General features: G+C 39.1%; 1 protein-coding gene across 2 annotated transcripts in view; it reads right to left on the bottom strand.

The window, feature by feature from the left end:
* Positions 1-21,516, bottom strand: part of KCNIP4 (potassium voltage-gated channel interacting protein 4) — an 814,425-nt gene that overhangs the window by 453,758 nt on the left and 339,151 nt on the right. Inside the window, exon 1 of one of the 2 annotated variants that reach the window (XM_010991042.3) lies at positions 20,872-21,017. The exons of the other annotated variant lie outside the window; for it this stretch is intronic. Within the exon in view, the coding sequence (XP_010989344.1) occupies positions 20,872-20,971 (100 nt within the window). The 5' untranslated portion in view covers positions 20,972-21,017. Of the gene's footprint in view, positions 1-20,871; positions 21,018-21,516 lie in introns of those variants that run through there. 2 annotated transcript variants of the gene reach the window in all.

The following is a 21,516-nucleotide window of genomic DNA, read 5'->3' as shown; positions in this document are numbered from 1 at the left end:
ACTGGGTTTCTAATTCTAATTATTTGAAAATTGGTAATCTGTGTACATATGGCAACTTCCCCCCTGATCTGAATATTGGATTAAGTGAAACACCCTGGCATTGCCAACTGAGTTGATTACATCTAATGAGCTAGAAATGTGGAAACAGCTCTGGGCCCTTCATCACAGGCTGCAGTCTTTCAGCAGATTCCTTGGCAAAGGAAGAAGGAAAACAAATTCTGTACAAGAGTGGTCTTCAAGCCATGTCTGCCCCTTTCACCAGCAAACCTTCAGTTCAAGACCACTGCATATTGTTTGCTTGGCTAACTTCTAAAATAGACTGGCTGATTCCCAGGTAACAATATGATCACCAAAAAAAAAAAAAAAAAAAACCATGAAATGACTAAAAATGTTTTAAATATCAGAGGAGTTCTCATAAGCAAAAGATATTCTCAGGATAGGTAAAGGTTAAAAATGTGTTTCCCAAATTTCAGTTATTCACAACCACCTTTAATATCTCTACCAAAATCCACATTTCATTTATACTATTGTTATTTTTCTTAAAGTAATTCACTCGATTTACACTTAAATATACTATTTTTAAATGAAATATTTTATCATAACCAAATTCCAAATAAATATCATTTGCCATAAAGAGGTAACTACAAACTCCCTACTAAATACAGTGTTTGTAATGATTATCCATATATCACCTAGAAGCACCTTGCACCATCGTGATATTGTCTTTAAACTTTGGGAAATTTTGATTTAGAGCAATGATACTCATTTTTTATTTAACTACCCACATATGCGGACAACACACAGACACGCACATAAATACACATAACTGAAACAAAAGTTTTATGAAACAATATTTACCTTAAATCATATCTGATATTTTTTCTCTCTCATTAAATATGATAAGACCCCACAAAAATGACTTCTCAACCCAGTAATGGCATATGACCATTAGTCTGTAAAACACCAACTTGGATAAATGGGATAGAGTGGTGTTATTCTCATTTTAGTATCTGAAATGCTAACATAATGCAATTTGCCCTAATAAAAGTATGAATTACACGTTGATGAGAAAACAAAGAGCTACATTAATTTTAGAAATGTCTACATTGTCTTTTATATACAGTAATTTTTTTTCATAATTCCTATCCCAGCCTTCAAGGCAGAAACTTGTAACTGTTTTACATGCATTAATCGAAGTATGTTCATAGAAAACTGGACTCACAAAATATTAATAATGTTAATTAATAAAAACAGAATCCATGCTTACTTGTGTGTCTGTGTATGTGAAATGCCAGGATAAATGAAATTTAGATTTTAAAATATATTTTAAAAATTGATATTTTTACTACAGAACTTCTCAGAACCTTTAAAATGCTAATGAGCATTGTTGTTTTCCCAGCGGATCATATGCTATCCAACGTTTTTCAAAATGTTTTCAGTACGAAATATTTTCTGGGTAGAATACGTTGGAGGTTACATATTTCTCTTGATGTGTATTGGTAAGTTGTTGCTTCTATGGCTTTTCATATTCCTCCATGCCTCCACGATGCTCTTTGCTTCTGCAAAATGAGTAATTGCGCCTTCTTGACCACAGCACAAACTTTTCATCTGCATTCCTTACTCATAGTATTTCACAGCTAGCTCATATTCAACTGTTAAAATGCATTTATCTCCACATAAATATTTGCACACAAAATAGATAAAACATAGAAACAATCCAAATATCCTTCAATAAGAGGATGGTTAAACAAAATGCATGACATCCATACAACAGAATACTATTCAGCAATTAAAAGAATGAATTATTGATACAGGTTACATCAATAGATCTCAAACATTAAGTAAAAAAGCCAAATACAAAAAGTCACATAGTCTATGAACACATTTGTATGAAGTTATCACCAAGGGAAAACCTATCAAGACAGACAGTAGAATCGTGGTTGCCTGGAGCTGTGGATGGGAGTGGAGAGTAACTGTAAATGGGCAGGAGGGATCCTGTTGGGACAATGGAAGTGTTCTAACACTGGATGTGTATAATTGTTACACAACATGGTGAATTTACTAAAATTCACTGATTTGTATGCTTAAAATGGGTAAATTTTGTGGAATATAAATTGTGTCTCAATAAAGTTATTAAAAATTTCAGCCAGCCAGCCGGCCAGCCATTCATCCACCCACTCACCCATTCTTCCTTCTGTTAAGAGTCTTTCTCTCCTGCTTCAATCTGAATGAGGCCTGTCCTTGTTTGGAAAGCACACACTATTTTGTTTATATACATCTTGAACCCTTGTCATTTGCCTTTCCACCCTTCCTTGTATTATAATCATTTGATTATTTGTCTAATATCCTCACTGGACTGAATGGCAAACACAAATGACCTCAGACTATTCCATGTAAAAATGAATACTGCTGAACCTAAGTGTAAGAAGCATTTCTATTTAAGGCAGGTTAACCATAATAAAAGCATGTACAGAAATGCTCAGTAGTGGGCATTCTTAAATTGGCTGCTCTGAAATCTGAAATTTACCCTTTGTTACTTAACTTTAAATAGAAGTTTAATACCTCAACACATCTGCTACTATTTCAAGGAATAATAAAACTAGCAGCAGCAAAGGCAGAAACATCAGGCGCAACTGCCTTTACTGGACACCCACTTCGGCTGGTGACGGTGCTGGGTGCTTCGCATTCTGTGGCTATTATTCCAGAAAAAGAAACTAGGCACAGTGAAGTTAAGTCACTTGTTTTAGGTTGGGGGCCTGGGAAGCAGAGTCTAAGGCAGATTTCCCATGCCTTGGCTTACAGAGGGACTGCCTTTAAGAGAAACTAGAAATGAGATGCAGGAAGCAAGAAAGGAAAGAGGAAGGAGCCAGGATATCTCTAGGGGAAAGAGATGGTTACAGGCTAATCCAAGGGGCACTCAGGAGGATAAATAGGAGAGCAGAGTCTGTCCTGTCTTGAGCCTAGGAGGTAAGGCTTAAATATACCTACTGTCCCAGCTAGTGTGTGTGTGTTTGTGTGTGTGTGTGTGTGTCCATGTGTGTGTGTATGTCCGTGTCCCAGGCAGCTTGGCTGCATTCACCCAAGGATTATCCTCCAGAGAAGGTCACAGGTGGGAGCCCTTAGTGAATGCCCACAGTTGGGGGTGGACACGCCCACCAGGAAAAGGGGTTCCAAGAGACCTAGGCAGACACCAGCTGCTACAGCTCCTGATCCAAATCACACCCCTGGTGAAGAGAGTATCTCGAATTCAAGCCCCAATAAACCTAACTTCTACATCAGTGCTTTTAACCCTCTACCTTTTCTCTTCAGTATCACATTTTGTTATGTCATGCCCTTAAAGCACACACAAACACACAGACACAACTGCACACACGCCTCTGTGATGACCTAGGTTGATCCATTAGCATCTATTTTTAAATTAAATATTAATTCAAACTAGGATAATACAGTCAAGCCTATCTGACACCCTTCTTTAATCTTGCTTTTAATGAATAGATAAAAATAAATTTTAATTACATGCATTATTTAAAGTGTCTGAGGAGCCTGGAGGTTGCATGAAAGCAGCTGACTTCTTCCAGCATTTTAAGTATTCCCCATGCCAAATCATTGTTAGACTAACACATTTACATTCTCCGTGAATAAAGATTCGTTCAGAGCCTCAGTTCAGACAGTGCTCCCATCACTACACGTTCCAAATGAGTCAGTCTGAATTTTGGAGAAATTACTATGTATCTTTAATTTTCTCTTTATCAGCGATAAAATCATGAAGGCAAGTGGAATTTGATGTTAGAAATTACAATCTGAAAACCAAGCAAACAAACCAAAGCACAACACGATGCCTACCATCCAGCAACGCACAAAGGAGCTGGCTTCGTTCCGACGATGGCAGGACTTGCTGCAGTAACACAGAGACTGTTCACGAGAAACGACAAACCCTCAGCGAACATCGCTTGCCCGAGCCCCAGGAGCCTATCTATGTTCATCCATTTCTGTCCTTCCTCTAATTCAGTATCCTTTCCATTTAAATGCAGACATACAGGGGATTCTGTGTCCCCCACTCATCTTGCACCCCTCTCTTTTCCTCTTCTCTCTCTTATTTTGCCTATTTTTAAAGTCAGTCTCAGAGCTCTCAACTTCAGAATATATAGCCACGAGGTCAGGACATTTGGAATAAACAGAATGTTTGATTAGATGACGTTGTGTGTGCATTTCACGTAGAAAATAAAGTGCTACCCTGGATAGCTGCCTGTGAAAAGGCCGCCATGCCGTGACAATGACACAATAATTGGTTGAGCAGGTGAAAATATTATGTGATAAATGGCATCCCAACCTGGCTGCACTTTAAGCCTGGGAAGTGACAAAAGGGGGAGATAAGGTATATTGCTTTGGGGTAAAGGAAGCATGAGTCAGAGACCAAGTCCCTGGATGCATTTTCTCTGAAAAGGAAATCTCATAGAGTGAGGCATCTTATATCCTATTTTAAACCAGAGCCAGAAACATTTCTCCTCAATGAGCAATTTGCAAGACACTTCCCCAGGGATTCCGGATGTCTGTCAGAAAACCTCTCTGTAAATTTTTTTCCATTCATTGGAGAGAAGGGAAGGGAGGAAATATTCATGACATATGTTTATGCTTTTCATCTGTTACTTAATTTTCACAAAGAGTATTTATTTGTGGATAAAATATTATCCTTCTTTTGAAGACAAGAAAACTGAGAATCAAAGAAATTAAAAACAAAACAAAAAGAAAAGAAAAGAAAAATAGTAACACAGATTCACTAAAAGACAGAGCTTGGATTCAAGTCCAGACCGTTTTGACCCAGATGACCACACCCCTTGCACGCACTCGTGCTGCCTACAGCTCAACATAACATCTCCCAAATGTGTTCTGCTGGATGTTAATAGGAGCCAAGCTTTGCTTAAAGTTTAGTAAAAGCAGGCTAGTTTGTTTATAAGACTTCTCAGCACTTCTAATACATCCAAGTATGTTCTGAGCCTCCAAGTGGGGCCTACAGCACAGTGTTTCCCAAAGTCCATGACCACAGAGGCCTTTTCCTGCATGGCCCTCAACTCTACTGAAAACATTTTAGAAACTACCATTCCTCTGGTAGTACTCTACGGCAGAAGACAAGAGAGACTAACTAGCAAGCTAAAGGGCCTACTTTTTTTTTTTTTTTAATTTACTTTTTAGACTTTTGCATTGTCTGAAGTTTTACGAACTTGCATTAATTTGGGAAAGAAAAAACAAAGTATCATTTATATGAATGAGGGTAATACTACTATAATAATACCAATAATATCAATAATATCATGTATTTTTCTATTAGAATGTATTTAAAAATACGTGAAAATAAATATGTGCTAAACAAAGTCCCGTGACTCTTATTAGCACTAGGTAAAGGCAAACGTGAGAACGTATTCACGTAACGTCTGATGAGTATTGCAGTCGGCCCCCACACCGTGGGTTCAGCACCTGTGGGTTCAGCCAGCTGCTGATGGAATCTGGCTGAGTCCTCGGAAGCAGGACCCACGGATACAGAGCGCCAGCTGTAATATTGCCGTTTTACATAAGGACTTGTGTAGCCTCAGATTTCGATAACCGCAGGGGTCCTAGAACCAACCCCGATGGCTACTAAGGGGGTGACGGCATAATAGTAAGTCAATAATAAACAGAGTTATGTACGGCCAGGCATTGTCTAAGTGCCTGATACACAATGCTAGCTCATTTAACCATCATAACCACCCCCTGAGATAAATATTATTATCTCCATGTGATAGATGAGGAACCTGGAACAAAGATAAGTTACTTTGCTTCTCAAAGTCCTACCAGTGCCTAAGTAAGTGTATGGCAGAATCTGGTGCCAGATTTTTTTTTATTTATTTTATTAATTCCATACTGCTTATGTCCCTCACTTCAGCGTGTTTTGCAAAGGAGTCCAGAAGCCTTGGGAGGGTTCCTGCAGCCTATGTAAAGCTATGTAAGGGCTCCCACTATTTTATTTCCCCTTTTAACTTTCCACCCCTCTTCTTGAGCTTTTGTTACTGGGAAATATAATTATGTATACAATATCAAAAATATTTTAAAATAAAAAAAACTATAAAATTTGACTCAGCAATGTAAAAGTAGCATTACTTCACAGTCATTGGCCTGACTCCCTTCCTCAGAGCCACGTGCTGAGCACCGAGTAAGCCCTGCTGCAGGGAGAGGAGCGTGAGTCGCAGACTCCCTCTGCCTGGAAAAAGGTGCCCAGCTGTGCCGAGTAGGCAAGATGTTTAACTGCCAGAAGCTGGGTTTGTTCCTCCAGGGAGAGGATTTGTGTTGATTCACGCACAGCCTCTTGGGAGGTCTTCCTTGTCCCCAGGGGCACGTGGTCCTTTGTATGATGTCTAGTCGGGAGGAGCTGTGAACTCAGTACTGGCTCACAACACAGCTGCCCCCCCCCACCACCGCAAGGTGCTATCTGTACCTGTAACCTGCCTGTTTTTCCGTGAAGCTTTAACCATGCACAGGTGTGTGCGTAGGCTACAGGCAAAACACATCCAAAACAAAGTAAAGTGAAAGAGACTTACGTTAAAGTAGAAGCCACTGTCACTATCACAAAAAAGAGAAAAAGTGGACTAACCACTTAGATTTGATTTTGAAAAAAAAAAGTCTCAATAATTCTTAAAAGTAGTAAGAGCAAATGGTCACATAGTGCTCCCCTTGGGCCAGGCACTACAGATGTTTCACATATTTTGTTTGTCCTCAAAACCCTATGGTATCAATACTATTATTATCTCCTTTTTACTGATGAGGACAAAAAGGCTAAGCAGCGTGCCCAAGATTACAAAGCAGGTAAGTGCCCAGGCTAGAGTTCACACTCAAGTTGTCAGACTTCAGAGTGCAGGCTCCCGACACCACCAGGCCGTCTCTGATACAACGTGTAACCGGCACTGACTGGAGGAGTCCTCTCTGCTGGCTGCTGCCCCGATGTTGTCCTGTTTTAGCTCATTACTCTCCACAGGAAGGCTAGGAGGTTGGCCTTATCCCCTCGTGTCAGAGAAGGAAAACTAAGATCCAATGACTAGCTAGTGGCTGAGTCAAGATGAAAACACGAGATCGCTGGAAACCAATGCTGGGTTCTTCCCACAAAGCTACCATTTCAGAGGAGTCATTTTTGGACTTAAGTTCTGTCAACACGCAGCTATGTTCCTTACTTTGTATTCCCAGATCACAGCCTAGAGCCTCAATGTAGAGTTTCTTTCTACCCCAAATTGCATCGACTTGAATCAAGGCCAACCCAGTCTTCTTCAAATTCATTATTCAAGAAAAAAAAATCTGGTAACGAAAAAGGAAAATTATATGGATTTTCCCTGTGGCCAAATTTTATAAAGTACTTTTAAAAGAAAAAAAAAGCGTATGAGTGGTATTTAAAATTCTTTGGGGAGCTGTTCAATGAAATCTTTGAGAAAGTCTTAAAGGCTTTCTTCTATTTCTTGAAGCCTCTATCACTCCTTTCCTGTCAATCTGTTCCCCATACTAAATAATTTGTATCTAGGTTTTCACATGAATGGTGCCCACTCACACACAAGCAAGCTGCTGCTTAAGAAAGAAAATTACTGGAGCTCAGAAGTGAGGGAAGCCAAGAACTGCCAAGAAGCAGCCAACTCCCCCTGCACCCTCCTCCCTCGCCCCGCCCTTTCTCATGTATCACATATCACACACCGGGTCCAATTTTCCCTTTCAGAGGAAATGAAGCAAAACACATAAATGGAGTGAAATGGTTTATTCCTGAGAGTCGTAAAACTACAGATCCTTGTAAAAGGCTCAGAAAACGAGCTCTTCTTCTAGGTAAGTGAGGCTCTAAGGAAAAGTATCACTATCCCAGGCCTGTGATCACTTCCTTGACACAGGAATATTTAAGGAGACACCCTTGATCAACCACTCTAGGAATTCGAAGTTGAAAAATGACTTCACGGTATGAAAATCTGCCCTTCAAGTTCCAAGAACTTTCGTCTGAATGATCTTATTTTTACAGAGAAACAAACACAGAACTCTTCGATTTTAAATATGTTTTCTGGGTCAAAAAAAAGTTTTTCATTTTCAATTGATACATGACTATGTTCCAATGGGCACTGCGTTTCTCCTATTGGAAAAAAAAATAATGTGCATTTCATATTAATGTTCTTTTCCTTTTAAAAGTAACCTCTAGAATGTTATATAGACACATGCCAAAAAATGGACAAATTCAAAGGAGAAATGAAAAACGCCAGTGTCTGTTCTCTCCACATCCCGTGTGTATTTTTTTAAAATGAGAACATCATTTTGTACATTGTTTTGAAATTTATTCTTTAAATTTAAGAAATATATTCTGAACATCTTTTCCACACAGGGGTATTTGACAGTCTCATAGGACACACGCTAGGCAAATGGGAGAATTTATCAACAAGCAAATGCAATAGGGCTCTTTCCCAAACTGAATGAACTCAGAACTGAAGCAAGGCCAGGCGAGATGGCACTGATCATCAGGTGAGGGAGGAACCCACACTTAGGGAGGGCAGCAATTTGGACCCAGAAGGGGCAGCCAGGAAACCACAAGATGGGGCCTTTCCAAATCCAAGTAGGGCAATGTAGAACCTGGTGAGTAAGAACCAGGAGGAGGTAAGAGCACTTACTGGGCACTTACTAGGGACCAGAACTAGTCATCCCAAACATTTTATGCCATTAAATATGTACTGCTTGCAGATAATTGTCTGTAAGCTAGATCCAGTAGAGGATTTTATAGAAGAAAGAGAGGATCAGGAAGGTTAAATAACTTGTCTGAGATCACACAGCTGGAGTAGAGATTGCAGTCAGAGTGTTTTCACTTCAAAGGCATGTGGCATATTCCACTTCAACCCACAGTCAGGCTTCGTTCTCTCGCCTGTGCTCTTTTTCACCGTGCTCCCCTTCTCCTTCGTTCTTGTACATATGGTTAAATCTAAATCCATCTCCCAAGGAATCTTCACAGGTCTTGGTGCAAAAGAATCAAGAATTGGGTTCTTCAAAGAGCTCAACAACTTATCATATTAACTGATAAACTTCATGGCTTATGTTCTTGGAATGTGTATGGGGTGTGTGTGTGTGTGAAGTTTCTAAGTGTGTGCACTCATGGGTCTAATGTATGTTTACACAGACACATTTTTGTGCACAAATGTATGTATACATGAACATACGCACTTACATACCTCATTGATTTTAATAGTCATTGAACACACATTTTTGCAGGTAGGACATCAGATTACTAACTGTTAGATATCAAACTTTTCAAAAGCTAATAAGAGATTGGTGACTAAAGGTTGTAGAAAACAGAAAAGTACAATGGCATCACCATCAAAAAAAATCTGATGAAAATATCTTTGATTCTGAAACTCAGAATCTAAGCAGAAAATTCCTCTCGGCTTGTTTGAATTTTACTCCGTTTATGAAGGAACACTACATACACAGCTTTAAGAAATTCATCTGCTGTTGGAAGAGTGGTCTGAGAGTACTTTCTCAAGCATTTTCACCATAACACATAAGCTAAAATTTGTAAACACTTCGTTGGATCCTCTCCCCAAGCAAGTTTACTAGTTATTTTGATTTACAGTGCACCACTGTGGCCACAAAATTGAGAAGTAAAATTTTCAGTCTTCGGCCTGCACCTCATCACACAACTGGAGAACACAGTTCCCGTGTGGTTCCACTTTAACTCTTCCGTACTTGTACCTCCACAGTCTCGCGTCGCTGTATCTGTTGTACATACTTGGAGGTAGTGTTAAGCATACTCCCTCTAGTTCCTTTGCTGTTCTTCTCTCCTTTCACTTGCTCCCCACTTCCACCCTCTCCTGGGACATGTCTGGAAAGAATGATCTTGCAGTAAGGGACCCAAGAAGGTGCTTACTCTATCCGAGGCAGGGAGAGTCTTCTTTTAAAATTACAACTAGGATTTCAAATGAGCACTAAGCACTGCCCAGCCATCATCTCACACTTGCTCAGCAAATTCACCTCCCCAGGCTCTGAAGAGACTACACTGTACTCTCCCTCTTGAAAACTTCCATTACTCCCCATGCCACAAATGCTTTTCACCTCATTCTGCTTCATATTAACAGAAGAGGAAAGCAATCAGACACAATGTCTCTCAACTTCCCATTATGAATGTATCAACATTTACGTCCACATCCTCTGCCTTCCTAGCACATAACACAGGGAGGAAAGGCTCTGCTGCAACCAGGGCCAACTCCTCTACAACAGCAGGGACCTCAGTGTTTTGGTCCCTCTTGTACCCCCAGCCCCCAGAACAGCACCCAATAGGAGGTTGGTAAATACAGGTTAAATGAATGTATGCATGAATGAATGAATCCCTATGAAGATGAAAGGGTTTCTTTGTCTTAGATGAAGAGGAGGACAGGGCAAAGAAAGATTTCTAGAGCAGTACTCCAAATCTGTAGCATACAGGTAGATAATCACCTATAAAACAAATCATAAGTAAATAACAGATGACATTGACTCTTGCCTCATTCCCTCAGTCTTTGCCCTACCTAGATTTTACACAGTATGTACGATTAACAGCCACATTTGTAGAGCACCACAACAGAGCGAGGCACTGTCCATTCATGTCTTTAGTCTTCACAGCAATGACCAATTTACCAATGATGAAACCGAGGCTAAAAGAGATCCAGTAAGTCGCCCAAGGTCAACTAGTCCGTGAAGGAGGTGGGATTCAATCCGTATCTGTCGGATGTGAAAGTCCATGCTCTCTCCACTCAGCCATGCCGCTAGTCAGCTCCTGGGACCTTCCTGCAGGTACAAGCTCATCTAGCTCCCGAGTCAACTCTGTGGGGAAGTGAACTGCACTCCCCCTCCAGCCAGCAACGCTTGGAAACGCTGTACTGCCAAATGATCTCTTCCTCCCTGCACCAGCTGTGACACCCTGTAGCCATGGAGATTTGCAGAGAGACACGGGGACCCTGGTGGGAACTTCCTATCCAGCTTCCTGTCCTGGAGGATGGACCTTGCTCCCTGTGTCCCCAGCCATAAGTTTTATGATGCCAGAAAAGGCAAGATTTTCTAAGCTCACGGTAGGGGTAGATCTTGGTTAGGTCAGGCCTGAATCTTATTTAATGTGGAGGAGAAGAGTCTATGAGAAAAGAGGGGAAAAAGTCACATATACAAAATCTGGTGCGGAAGTTAATATTTACTGAGAATGAGAAGGGGAAGGGGCCTCCACACTTGAGGAACTCTGCAGCTTGACCTTCATTTACTCAAGGTAATTCTGTCTCTGACCATGACCTTGCCCTACCTGTGAGGCAGGTACATGATGGCTGAGAACCTGTGTTCTCCAGTTTGACAGCATAGCTTTTAATCCCTGCTGGACCACTTCCAGGTGCGTGATCTTAGCCAGGTGATTGAAACTTCCAGAGCATATATTTTCTCATTTCTTTAATCTTCAATTATATAACTGGTTCATAAAAACTGCTGTCAACATGAATAATGCATTGACAGTGCTGGCCATGGTCCCTGGCATAGGCTCCACAAATTTCTCATTCAGGTGTTATTGGTATTATTAGCATCTGATGCTATCTGTCTGCTCACCAGCTCTGGGACCTCCCTACTCAAGGCCCCACTCCTATATATTCATTTGATGCCTGCCTGAATGCCTAAGCACCTGGCATTTGGGATATGACCCTGGGTCTTCTCCAATGTGGATCATATTTTGGCATACCTCATCAGTTTTTTTTCAGAAGCCTTGCTTCCGCCTGTGTACCAGAAATCTCCTCCCTCCCTGAATTACCTGAGTATAAGCCAAAACACTAGAAAATAGCAATATAATGAAAAAAAAGTTCATCATATATTCCTAAGAAAATAAATAAAGAGCCAGAATCCCTGTAACTATGGCTAATAACATCATTCTTACAGGGCTTTGTAAAAAAAAAAGATAAAATAAATATGCAAAATTATTAGCTTCTCACCTAGAATATATCACTCTATCATAGATGGTGTACTTATTATGGCTTCTAATGTTATCAGTTAGTTCTGTCATTTATAAAAAGTCAATTAACCTTCCTGGGCCTCAGTTTACTCAGACAATGAGGGGAGGTGGACTACACTCTCTATGATTCTTGCTAGTTCCAAAAACTGTTATTAGTACAAATAATCTGGGGTATTATTCATATCTCAATCTGGAATATGCCCAATTTGAATATTTATCTTTGAAGCCAATATGTGGAGGAAGGACCAGTTACTCAAAGGATAACAGCATGGCTGGAATTCCACCTCCTGGTGGAATCTGTCTCTTCACCTCCACTGGTGTTATACCGTCACTATGGCAGGTGCTCAAGGAATACCATTTGATTTTTTCAAATGTCTGCTTTAGTAAAGCCGTATTAAGACAATTTACATCATCCCTGGAGATGCAGTTAAGAGTGGGGTTTATATCCTAGGATCTTGAAGCAGCTAAGGAGAAATGAAGACTAGAGCTGCTCACCAACCTCACGTGGCCGGCAGAAGGGCAGATACAGCTTAACAAAGAGAAATCAGTATTTCAGCCTGAGCCTAGGCTAAGGGTCGGTCATGAGAGGTACAGGAAGTTTTCCCAGATAAGAGAGGTCTGACAAAAGGTCCTGGCAGTCGTGTGGGGCGGGGCAAAGAGGTATCTGCCCACCCCGTGCCGAGACCGGGGCAGGCAGATGTGGTGTGGAAACTGGTATCAGGGCTGGAATCGGGCACTTGTAGAGATGTCTTAACCTAATCTTTCAGTGGCTTCCCGGTGAAAACAGAAGAAAACCCAGAGTCCCTGCCATGGCTGGGTATGGTGTGCCCTTGGCCACCCCTCCACCATTACTACCGCCACTTCCAGCACACTCTGCTCCAGTTCCACTACCCCTACCGCATTCCTTGGACACAAGAAACACACTTCTAGCCAAAGGCTATTGTACTTGGTCAAGTCTGCATGGAATCCTCTTGTTCCAGACTCGACTGTCTCACACACTCTCATTTCTTTTCATTACTGGCAGGGAAGTCAGTTCTTCAGAAAGACCTTTCCTGACCACTCTAACACCTGCTATATTTTTTGCTTTATTAAGTATCAGATTATATATTCCTTTGTTCCTTTTGTCTTGCTTCCCCAATAGTACACACATTTCATAAGGCCTTGGATTGTGCTCATTACTGTGCTTAGAATCGTGTGTGGAGTGTGTGGTAGAGACACACACATTTAATGAATGAACAAGTGAATGAATGAATTCTACTATAACTATTCTGTCTCCCATAATTTTTGTAGCATTTATAGTTCATATCTCAAACTTTAGCAGATCAGCTTGCAAGAACACAGGTTTGGTCTCTCTCCTTAAGGCTGCATCCCCAGTGTCTAGAACACTGGCTGACCCTTGGGAGCTGCTCAGTAAATAATCTTAACTGTTGTTTACTGTGGAAATAAAAAGTTCCTGTACTGTAGTTTCAAGAAAGGAAATGAGTGATTGGTTTTTGATTATAGTAACAAGTAGCACCAGAACCAGTTTTAAACCCAACCCAGTCGATCAATGACAACTTCCCATTAATAATAACCACTCTTGGGAAAGCCTAAAACTCTATACAACATTAGCAGTGCTTTGCTCTGAGCAACTATATCCTATAAGTGCAGCTCTCAGTTGCTTAGCAAGTAATGAATTCAGGTTTTGGTTTCAGATATTGAGTGGTGGCCTCCTTTTTTTGGAAAGAAAGACGATGGTGCCTAGCCATAATGGCAAAACACACAAATCATTTATAATATCTGAGAGCTGTCTCTAAGCACAAACAAATACTAACTCATTTCAATCCATACAACAAACAGTAGAGGGAGGTGCTATGATTATTCCCATTTAAGATATAAAGAATCTGATGTACCCAGGGTTGAGGTGCTTATGCAAGGTCATAAAACTAATAAATGTTAGAGATGGGGTTTAATTATTATTAAATCCAATTATTTTGGCTTCAGAGTGTGTTCTTAGCATCTATATGCCATGGCCTCTCTGTAAGAACTGAACCATATAATTGGTACATTTTTAGCAGTAAGATTCATCTTGATAATGTTAAACACTTTTCAAATAACTGCCTCCAACAGCCTGGGCGGTGGGGGTAAATCTCAAGCAGAGAGGTCAAGACAGGACTCTGTGAGATGGTGCAAGCAGTGAGAGAGGTGCTTCCTGCTTTTAACAATCAGTGATGAACAATTAGGATGAGCACCCTTGTGATCTGTATATGTATGCCTATTGGTTATTAAGCCTGGGCCTCCCAGAAACTCATCCACTGGGCCCACTAAACGACTGTCAGGGTGTAATGACTCTCTATCACTAACTTATTCAGACAAGTCATCAAGGTGGAAAACACCCCCATTTATGGCCAAGTCCCTCAACCTAAGGATTCTCTGTGGTAGCAACTCTCTCTAATGATAACGCTAAGCCACAGAACAACTTTCCATCACCCACATCTTAGGACCACAGTGCCTGGTCCACTAGCAGAATAATTAAAGAGAGCTGTAATTTGGATAACTAATTGGTAGAGATTAGATTATGTTTAAAGTTTACTGTCTGACTATAATCCATTAGATTTTTTTCTCTGCAGAGAAGAGCCTGTCAAAATCAAGCCACTCAGGAAATTATTTACTCTTTCTGGGACTCTATTTCTTGATTTATGAAATGATTGATTTGGAATTGGTGATTTCTGAAGGATTTTCCCTTTTATGAAGACTTGATAAATCAGAGCTTTGATTATGTGATTTATAAATGTATCTTTCCTTCTTTTTTCCTCTTCCTCATTCTCTTTTTGTTCATTATCATACCTGTGTTTTTACAAAAAAAAAAAAAAGCCTCTACATAAAAGCAGAAGCAAAAATAAAAAAGTCAAATTTTTAAAAAGCAACTATTTTCTTTAATTTGTAGGCATAGTCTGTAGAAAAGTTTATGTTAAATATGGCTTTTATTTATCTGTGAAAACTTTCTCTTATTTCTGAATACTTACCTTCTGTAGCCATAGTGAATGTCATCTGGATCAGTGGCACTATGAGGGCATTGGAACTAACCCAGAATCCTTCACTTAGTCCCCTGTGACCTTGAGCAACTCATTAGTCTCTCTGGATAACACCTACAGTCTCGCTTGGCTGATAAGATAATTCCAGGTCCTGGCATATGTAACACTTTTTTCACCCCGTTTGTTTTATAGTGAGTGCTCAGCTAAGGTAAGCTTTCTTAACTCCCTTGGACTCTGTCCCCCATAACTAGAATTATCTGTGTTCCTCCATGGTTTAATACCTGCAGGTAATGGCTGGAGTATGTGTTTTCTGTTGATGACCTGATGACCATCCTTAACAAGGCTAAAAACCCAACTGAGGCTTGTGTTTTACTATAAATTAACGCTGGATGCACTTGATCCAAAATCCTACTCCAGTATAGATCATCTTATTACCCTTGTCCATGCTCTAATCAGACCCTCCCATAAATCTCAGACCCTCTTGCAAATAACCCCTCTTCTGGATTCAGGGTCTCATCTTTACACCATAATATTGTATGTACAGTTTTCTCCTTCACCAGCTCTTCTCTGTCCCATCTTTTCCCAGCAGTTCCACCTGTCACCCATAGACAAACCAGACAGAAATTGGGCTCAGTTTGAGAATGAACACATTATCTACTTTCTTCTCAAATTTTACCCCAGGGCCCAACTGAAGACTGTCTTTCATTTGACTGAAATTTAATGCAGATTCATTTATGCTGCAAGATTTTGTCTAATTTATAAGATAGGGGCTTTATAATGTTCTCTATGATGTATTAGTACAGTCAGTATGTCTGTCAGTATGAACATTTTTGCTTATTAAAAAATGTTAGTGACTAAGAGCGTTTCACACATAAAATATATTCAAGAAAGGCTTGTAGAGAGACTTAAGGATACTTAACACTTTCTCCCCTTCACCAAATTATTTGCCACTGCCAACACGCTATAATGTCTGGAAAATTAAAATTATAGAGTAGGATCTAGAAACTGATAGCCTGAGTTGGAATTCCATCTTTATGACTTACTTACAGGTTGAGCAGCCTTGAGCCAAGTTACTTTGCCTCCAAAGCCCTAAGTTTTCTCATCTCTAAATTGAGAACGGTACTATCTACCTCAGAAGGCCAGGGTGAAGATTAGAGATTAGCATATTACTACTAATATTAATTCTACACTACACTATACTTGTTTAACACTTTAATACATAGTTTAATACTACACTGTGTCCAACACTTGCCTTGTCTATTGGTAACCCTCAATAAAAGCAAGGTGTTAATATTATTTATTATTATGTCATTTTATGGATAAAAAAGTGAGGATTTCAGAAGTCAGGTAACAGCCCAAAATCATATGACTATTAAGAGGTGAAGCAGTAATTAAAATCCAAGCAAAATAATTCTGGATCCTCTGAGTGTAATCTCTGAACATACTAAATCCTCTTCTTCCAATACTCCCTTTGCAGACATTAATATTCTTGAAATATAACTAAAAAAGATTATAAACAAAATCAAATGGTATAAGTATTCCCTTAAGTCCACTCCTAAATAGTGTAAAAAATATGTTAAAGTTTTTTAATATCTCTATAAGTTATTTTATCTTCCTTAAGAACTTCAGTTTAGAAAGACTTCTCTGTTAGTCCAGATACACATCAGCTTTGGCACTCCACAGCATCTGGAGAAGCTGAATGCTAGGAGAATTTAAAAAGAGTCTGTTTTGTAAATGTCAACTAAGCTATCTGAGATAGAAATAACTGCCCCTTCCCAGCCATCTCCAGCCTCTCAGTTCTCACTAAACATCATGGAATGGTCACACACTCGTACTGTTTTCCAGTTGGCCCAATTTACTGAAAGACTCAACACATCTTGTGCGTCTGACAATAGCGCAAGACAATTGAGAACTTGAGTTCTGAAAATCCATCTCTGTGTGTACGGCTAGTGCCTTGTTTAGACCTCTTGAGAAAGCTTGTATTACAGTATTATAGATATCTGCTAAATAAAGTAAGTTCAATAAATAGAAAAGAAATTCTAATGTGTATTCTTCAAAGGACTTAGATTATTAGTTGGTTTCTTTTTGTCTTTTTACTGAAGACCATTACCAATATAAGATTTTTTTTCCCAAGTCATGCGTGTTATTGCATTTTTGTAAAATTTTGCCTCTTATCAAGGTTAGTAGCTGGGGGAAGGATGGTCCTTTCTTAATTCAGTAACTACTTCAGCATGATTTAATACATATTTGGATGAAAAGTAGATCTTTTCACAGTCCAGTGTTGCATATGAAGATAATGAAATAGCTTTGCCATTAAAATTTGATTCAATTTATCCCTGGAATGTGTTAACAGAAAACCACTTTCATTTTTATAGCTGGAAAAGAAGTAATTTACTCTTGTGAGGTTTTAGGAGTATTCCAGACCGGCATAACTCTGGAACTTCCTAAAAGACTCACTGAGTAGAGAGAGCCTGTGAATTCAAAACACTGATATTGTGCATTATTCTCAAAACTTTGCTGAAGTCAAAACTATTATTTGCACGCACACTGACCTGATATTAAGATTTCTTTTCTTAAAAAGAAAACATTGAAGTTTGAATTACAAAAAGAAGAAAAAGAAAAGAACTGAACTTTAAAAATTTAATAAATTATAACATGAGGTGCTTATTTGTTGTTGAAACCCCATGTAAGTTTTGAGAAACTCTATCACAAGGCTGCCTGAAATAGCAGCCCCAAATGTCAAATTCTCGCACTACAAGAAAGGACATTTCTTTATTCTCCTGAAATACAATGGAAATCTCCCTGAGGTATGATGAACTATCCCAGTACGGAAGAGGAGGAAAGATGAGCCTAGCAGTAACACTGCATAAGAATCCCAAAGTAGGCCGTTGATACCTATTTCATAAGAAATGATACATTTTATATAAATGATCAAATTTTAATTACCTGATAGATTCACAGAACTCTCAAAATGGAAAGTTCCAGGGAGATTACCGAGCTCAGTTTTCTCACTTTAGACAACTGAAGAGGCGAAGTGACTTATCCAAGGTTAGAAAGCAAGAGAAGGGCAGAGAAGGAGTAAGAATTTGTACTCCTACTATTGTTTTATTTTCTCATGTTGAAGAATGTTACTACTAAATGCAAATTTTTTTGTTTATAAAAACATGCTGTGGATCTAGGTATAGCACTGTGTGTTTATGCATATCATATATAGACTGGAAGAGACGGACTCAGGACATCCAGGACACACTCCACAGTCTTTTACAAAGAATTGGAGCTCAAAGTACTCAAAGATAAACAAATACAAGTATTTCAAATTTTACTGTTACCGATTTATTTTGAGTTCATTTTCTATACATATTTAAAGCAAGATAATAACTACATTATGCAGACATAGTATTATAATATGCCCTTGAGAGCATAATGCATTGTAATAATACAAGAAACCCTTACATTCGGAATGATGACTAAGTGTAAGACAGTTAGAAGTCTAGATGAAAAGGTTTAATTATTTAAGGGGAAAAAAACTCAAAATTATCCTCATAAGGCTTTAACCTAGGTTCAAATTTTTGTACTTAATAGTCAGATTTTCTTTACTAGGTCACTTGAGCAGACAGAAATAGGAAAGGTGAAAGAAATAACTACCCCCAACTTAGATATGTAAAATGATGGAGGGGGACAAGAACTCTTATTTGAAAATAAATCTGGATGAAATGAGCATCAGTTTATTTTTAAGGAAGCTTCAGAAAATATATGAAGATGCTATTTTGATATTAAATGCTGTTATCCTTTTCATTCATTAAAATTAGGCTGTAACTTTAAAGTATACACATTCTTATCTATAGATTCAAACCATATACAATGAAATATAGCATATCAGTCTATTTGTTTTGTATCTCCAGTAAACAAAGTACGTGGCCAACTTAAATGGTGTTTTGCAGGGTTTCTGACTCTAGCATTGACTTTGGGGATAAGTCTTACACAAACTCCAAAATGGAACGCTCTATTGTTCCCCTTCTTTATCAACTTTTACATACTGAGTATTAATTCCTCCTTAATGTGGTCATTAACATTTTACCACTTCAAAATACTTCTAAAACCCGGAAATAAGACATGCGTTTATCTTGAAGTTTATGAGAACGTACAGTCTCTCCACAGTATTAGTACAATGTTGGTCTGGAAAATGCTGATATTGTAAAATATAAATTATGAGATAGACACTGTTCATACAAACCAGTACAGTTTGAAATGTAAGTAATAAATAATTAGAAAAAATAGCTTCATAAAGGTTAGCAGACCTTAGAGGAAGGAAACACATGCTCTCATTTGGGGGAGTAAATGCTGGTGCTTCTGAAACAAAGCCAATATTAGCGGTGGTTTCATCAAAAAATGCAGAGTAAAGCTCTCAACAAAAGAATTTTAAAAATGACTGCACATCATCCATGAAATCAGGTGAAAAAACAGTCCCTCAGCATAGCTAGAAATACCAACACTACTCCAAGGAACTGTCAGTCTCAAAGAGAATAAAAACCAGGGCATTAAAATGGGAGGTGCCAATCACATTTGCCAGAAAAATAACACACACTAAAGAGCAGAGACGCTAAACCAAGTTATTGGTGTCATAACAATGCATAAGATAACATCAATTTTAATGATCAGTCACTACTTCTAGAATTTAGAATTTTATCCTCTTTGTAGAACTACAAATATTGCCATCAGAGATGGCTGCAAAAAGCATTTTGCAAACTTATTTTAAGATTACTTTAACAAACCCTGCTTTCCACCATCCCCCCACGCAACCAGTTACAAATGTAGGTTTCTATAACCTACATCAGAGTGACACACTTACTGTAATTTGACGTTTGCTATTTGTAAAAGCAGTCTTATTTATGTCACATGTGGCAATCATTCTCTGGAGGACTGGATTAGTTGTGATGTAAATACATTTATAATATATTTGCATTTTCACCCAGGTTTAAAATTTGAGGCAAGAAGAATATCAAAGCATAACTACATCAAATATCTCCTAGGGATGCTTTCAAAAACTGCTCTGACAACTTTACAGAAACAATAACTGGCTGTATGCAAAAATACTCTCATATATGTTCTGCACAGTAAGAAAACAATAATAATGTACTCAGATTCTAAAGAAACACTGAATTCAGGAAGAGATACAGGCAAGTACACACCTTATTTTTTAAAGAAAGATGATTTTTAAGGAGAATAGGGGAATGAGACTGATGAATGTAAACAGCAACACTTGAAAAACAATTGGCTATTTGGAATCTATGTTAAAGTCTATCATATGAGTTGGGACTCTGTCCCTTAGAGTCTCCGATGGGATGTAAAATAGGTAATATAGATACTTATTGTGAAAACCTTATAAAAAGCTTGTCATTCACAGGCTCCAATTCTAATAAGAAATAATAATCAATGTATAAGCAATTCCATGTGATGAATGCATTTACATAGCAAGAAACAAGTGGACCTCACAATATATCCAAATAAAATTTGCTGATACAATAAAAGGGGACATTAGATAAAATAATCTGACATCATATGGACTAAACTCTCTCAATATAAGCAGATAAAGCAATTATAAACCTTCTATCTCCTCAGTTTAGGTGCTAACATTTTGATTCAAAGTGTTTCTCATAGTTTTAACATTCTTTTGCTCTGAAAACATTACTGAAACTTACAAAAAGTTTATTTAATTAATCTTTCCTACCCTGAAAAACCTGCCTCTCTTCATGTCCACCCCAGAGTAACATTTCTCTGATCTCATTTCAGGTGCCTCTTATACTCGCTTAAGAAATTTTTATTGCAAAGCAGATAATTTTTAGAAGTCACTAAAAAGCACTCCCTTACCTTCTAAACCTGCTTCAATCAGCCCAAACTGTTCCAATAATTTAACAAAAAGCACAATGACGATCAGAACTGCTATCATTTCAAGCCCTTCCAAGTTCATGGTCAGCTAGGTCATGGTCCGACCACAGCTACTGAGAAGTGCTCCTCTGCCTGGCTTTCTTTGTAAAGCCATTAAACTACATTAAGAAGGCTACTGCCAGAGGAGAAGGGGAGGAGGAGAGCTAGAGAGAGAGAGGAGAGAGAGAGGAGAGAGACGGAGAGAGAGAGGAGAGAGGGAGAGAGAGAGAAAGAGAAAGGAGACGAGATGGAGAGGCTGAGAGAGAGGGCGTGAATGAGAGAAAATGCATCCATCCTGTCTACTGTAGCGGAGGCCAGAAGTGGCAGCCGGATAAAGTCGGGCCTGTCGGAATTATCGGCTTCCTCGTTATCACTCTCACACAGAGACAGCCACGCTTGAAGTAACACGCAGATCGCCCGAAGACCCGGGAGGTCACCAGGAAGGTCCTGAGGAAACAGGACTCACGGCAGTGATGGCTCGTCGGTCGCCCCGGGACCAGCGAGCCCGCGCAGCCAGTGGCTTTGTTGGGCTGGTCAGTTGCCTTGGAAACGGAAACTAACCAGGGGCTGGACTCCCGCTGCAGACAG

The sequence above is a fragment of the Camelus dromedarius genome, chromosome 1 (genome assembly GCF_036321535.1).
Source record: "Camelus dromedarius isolate mCamDro1 chromosome 1, mCamDro1.pat, whole genome shotgun sequence".
NCBI lineage: Eukaryota > Metazoa > Chordata > Mammalia > Artiodactyla > Camelidae > Camelus > Camelus dromedarius.
This window is presented reverse-complemented; position numbering and strand designations above follow the sequence as displayed.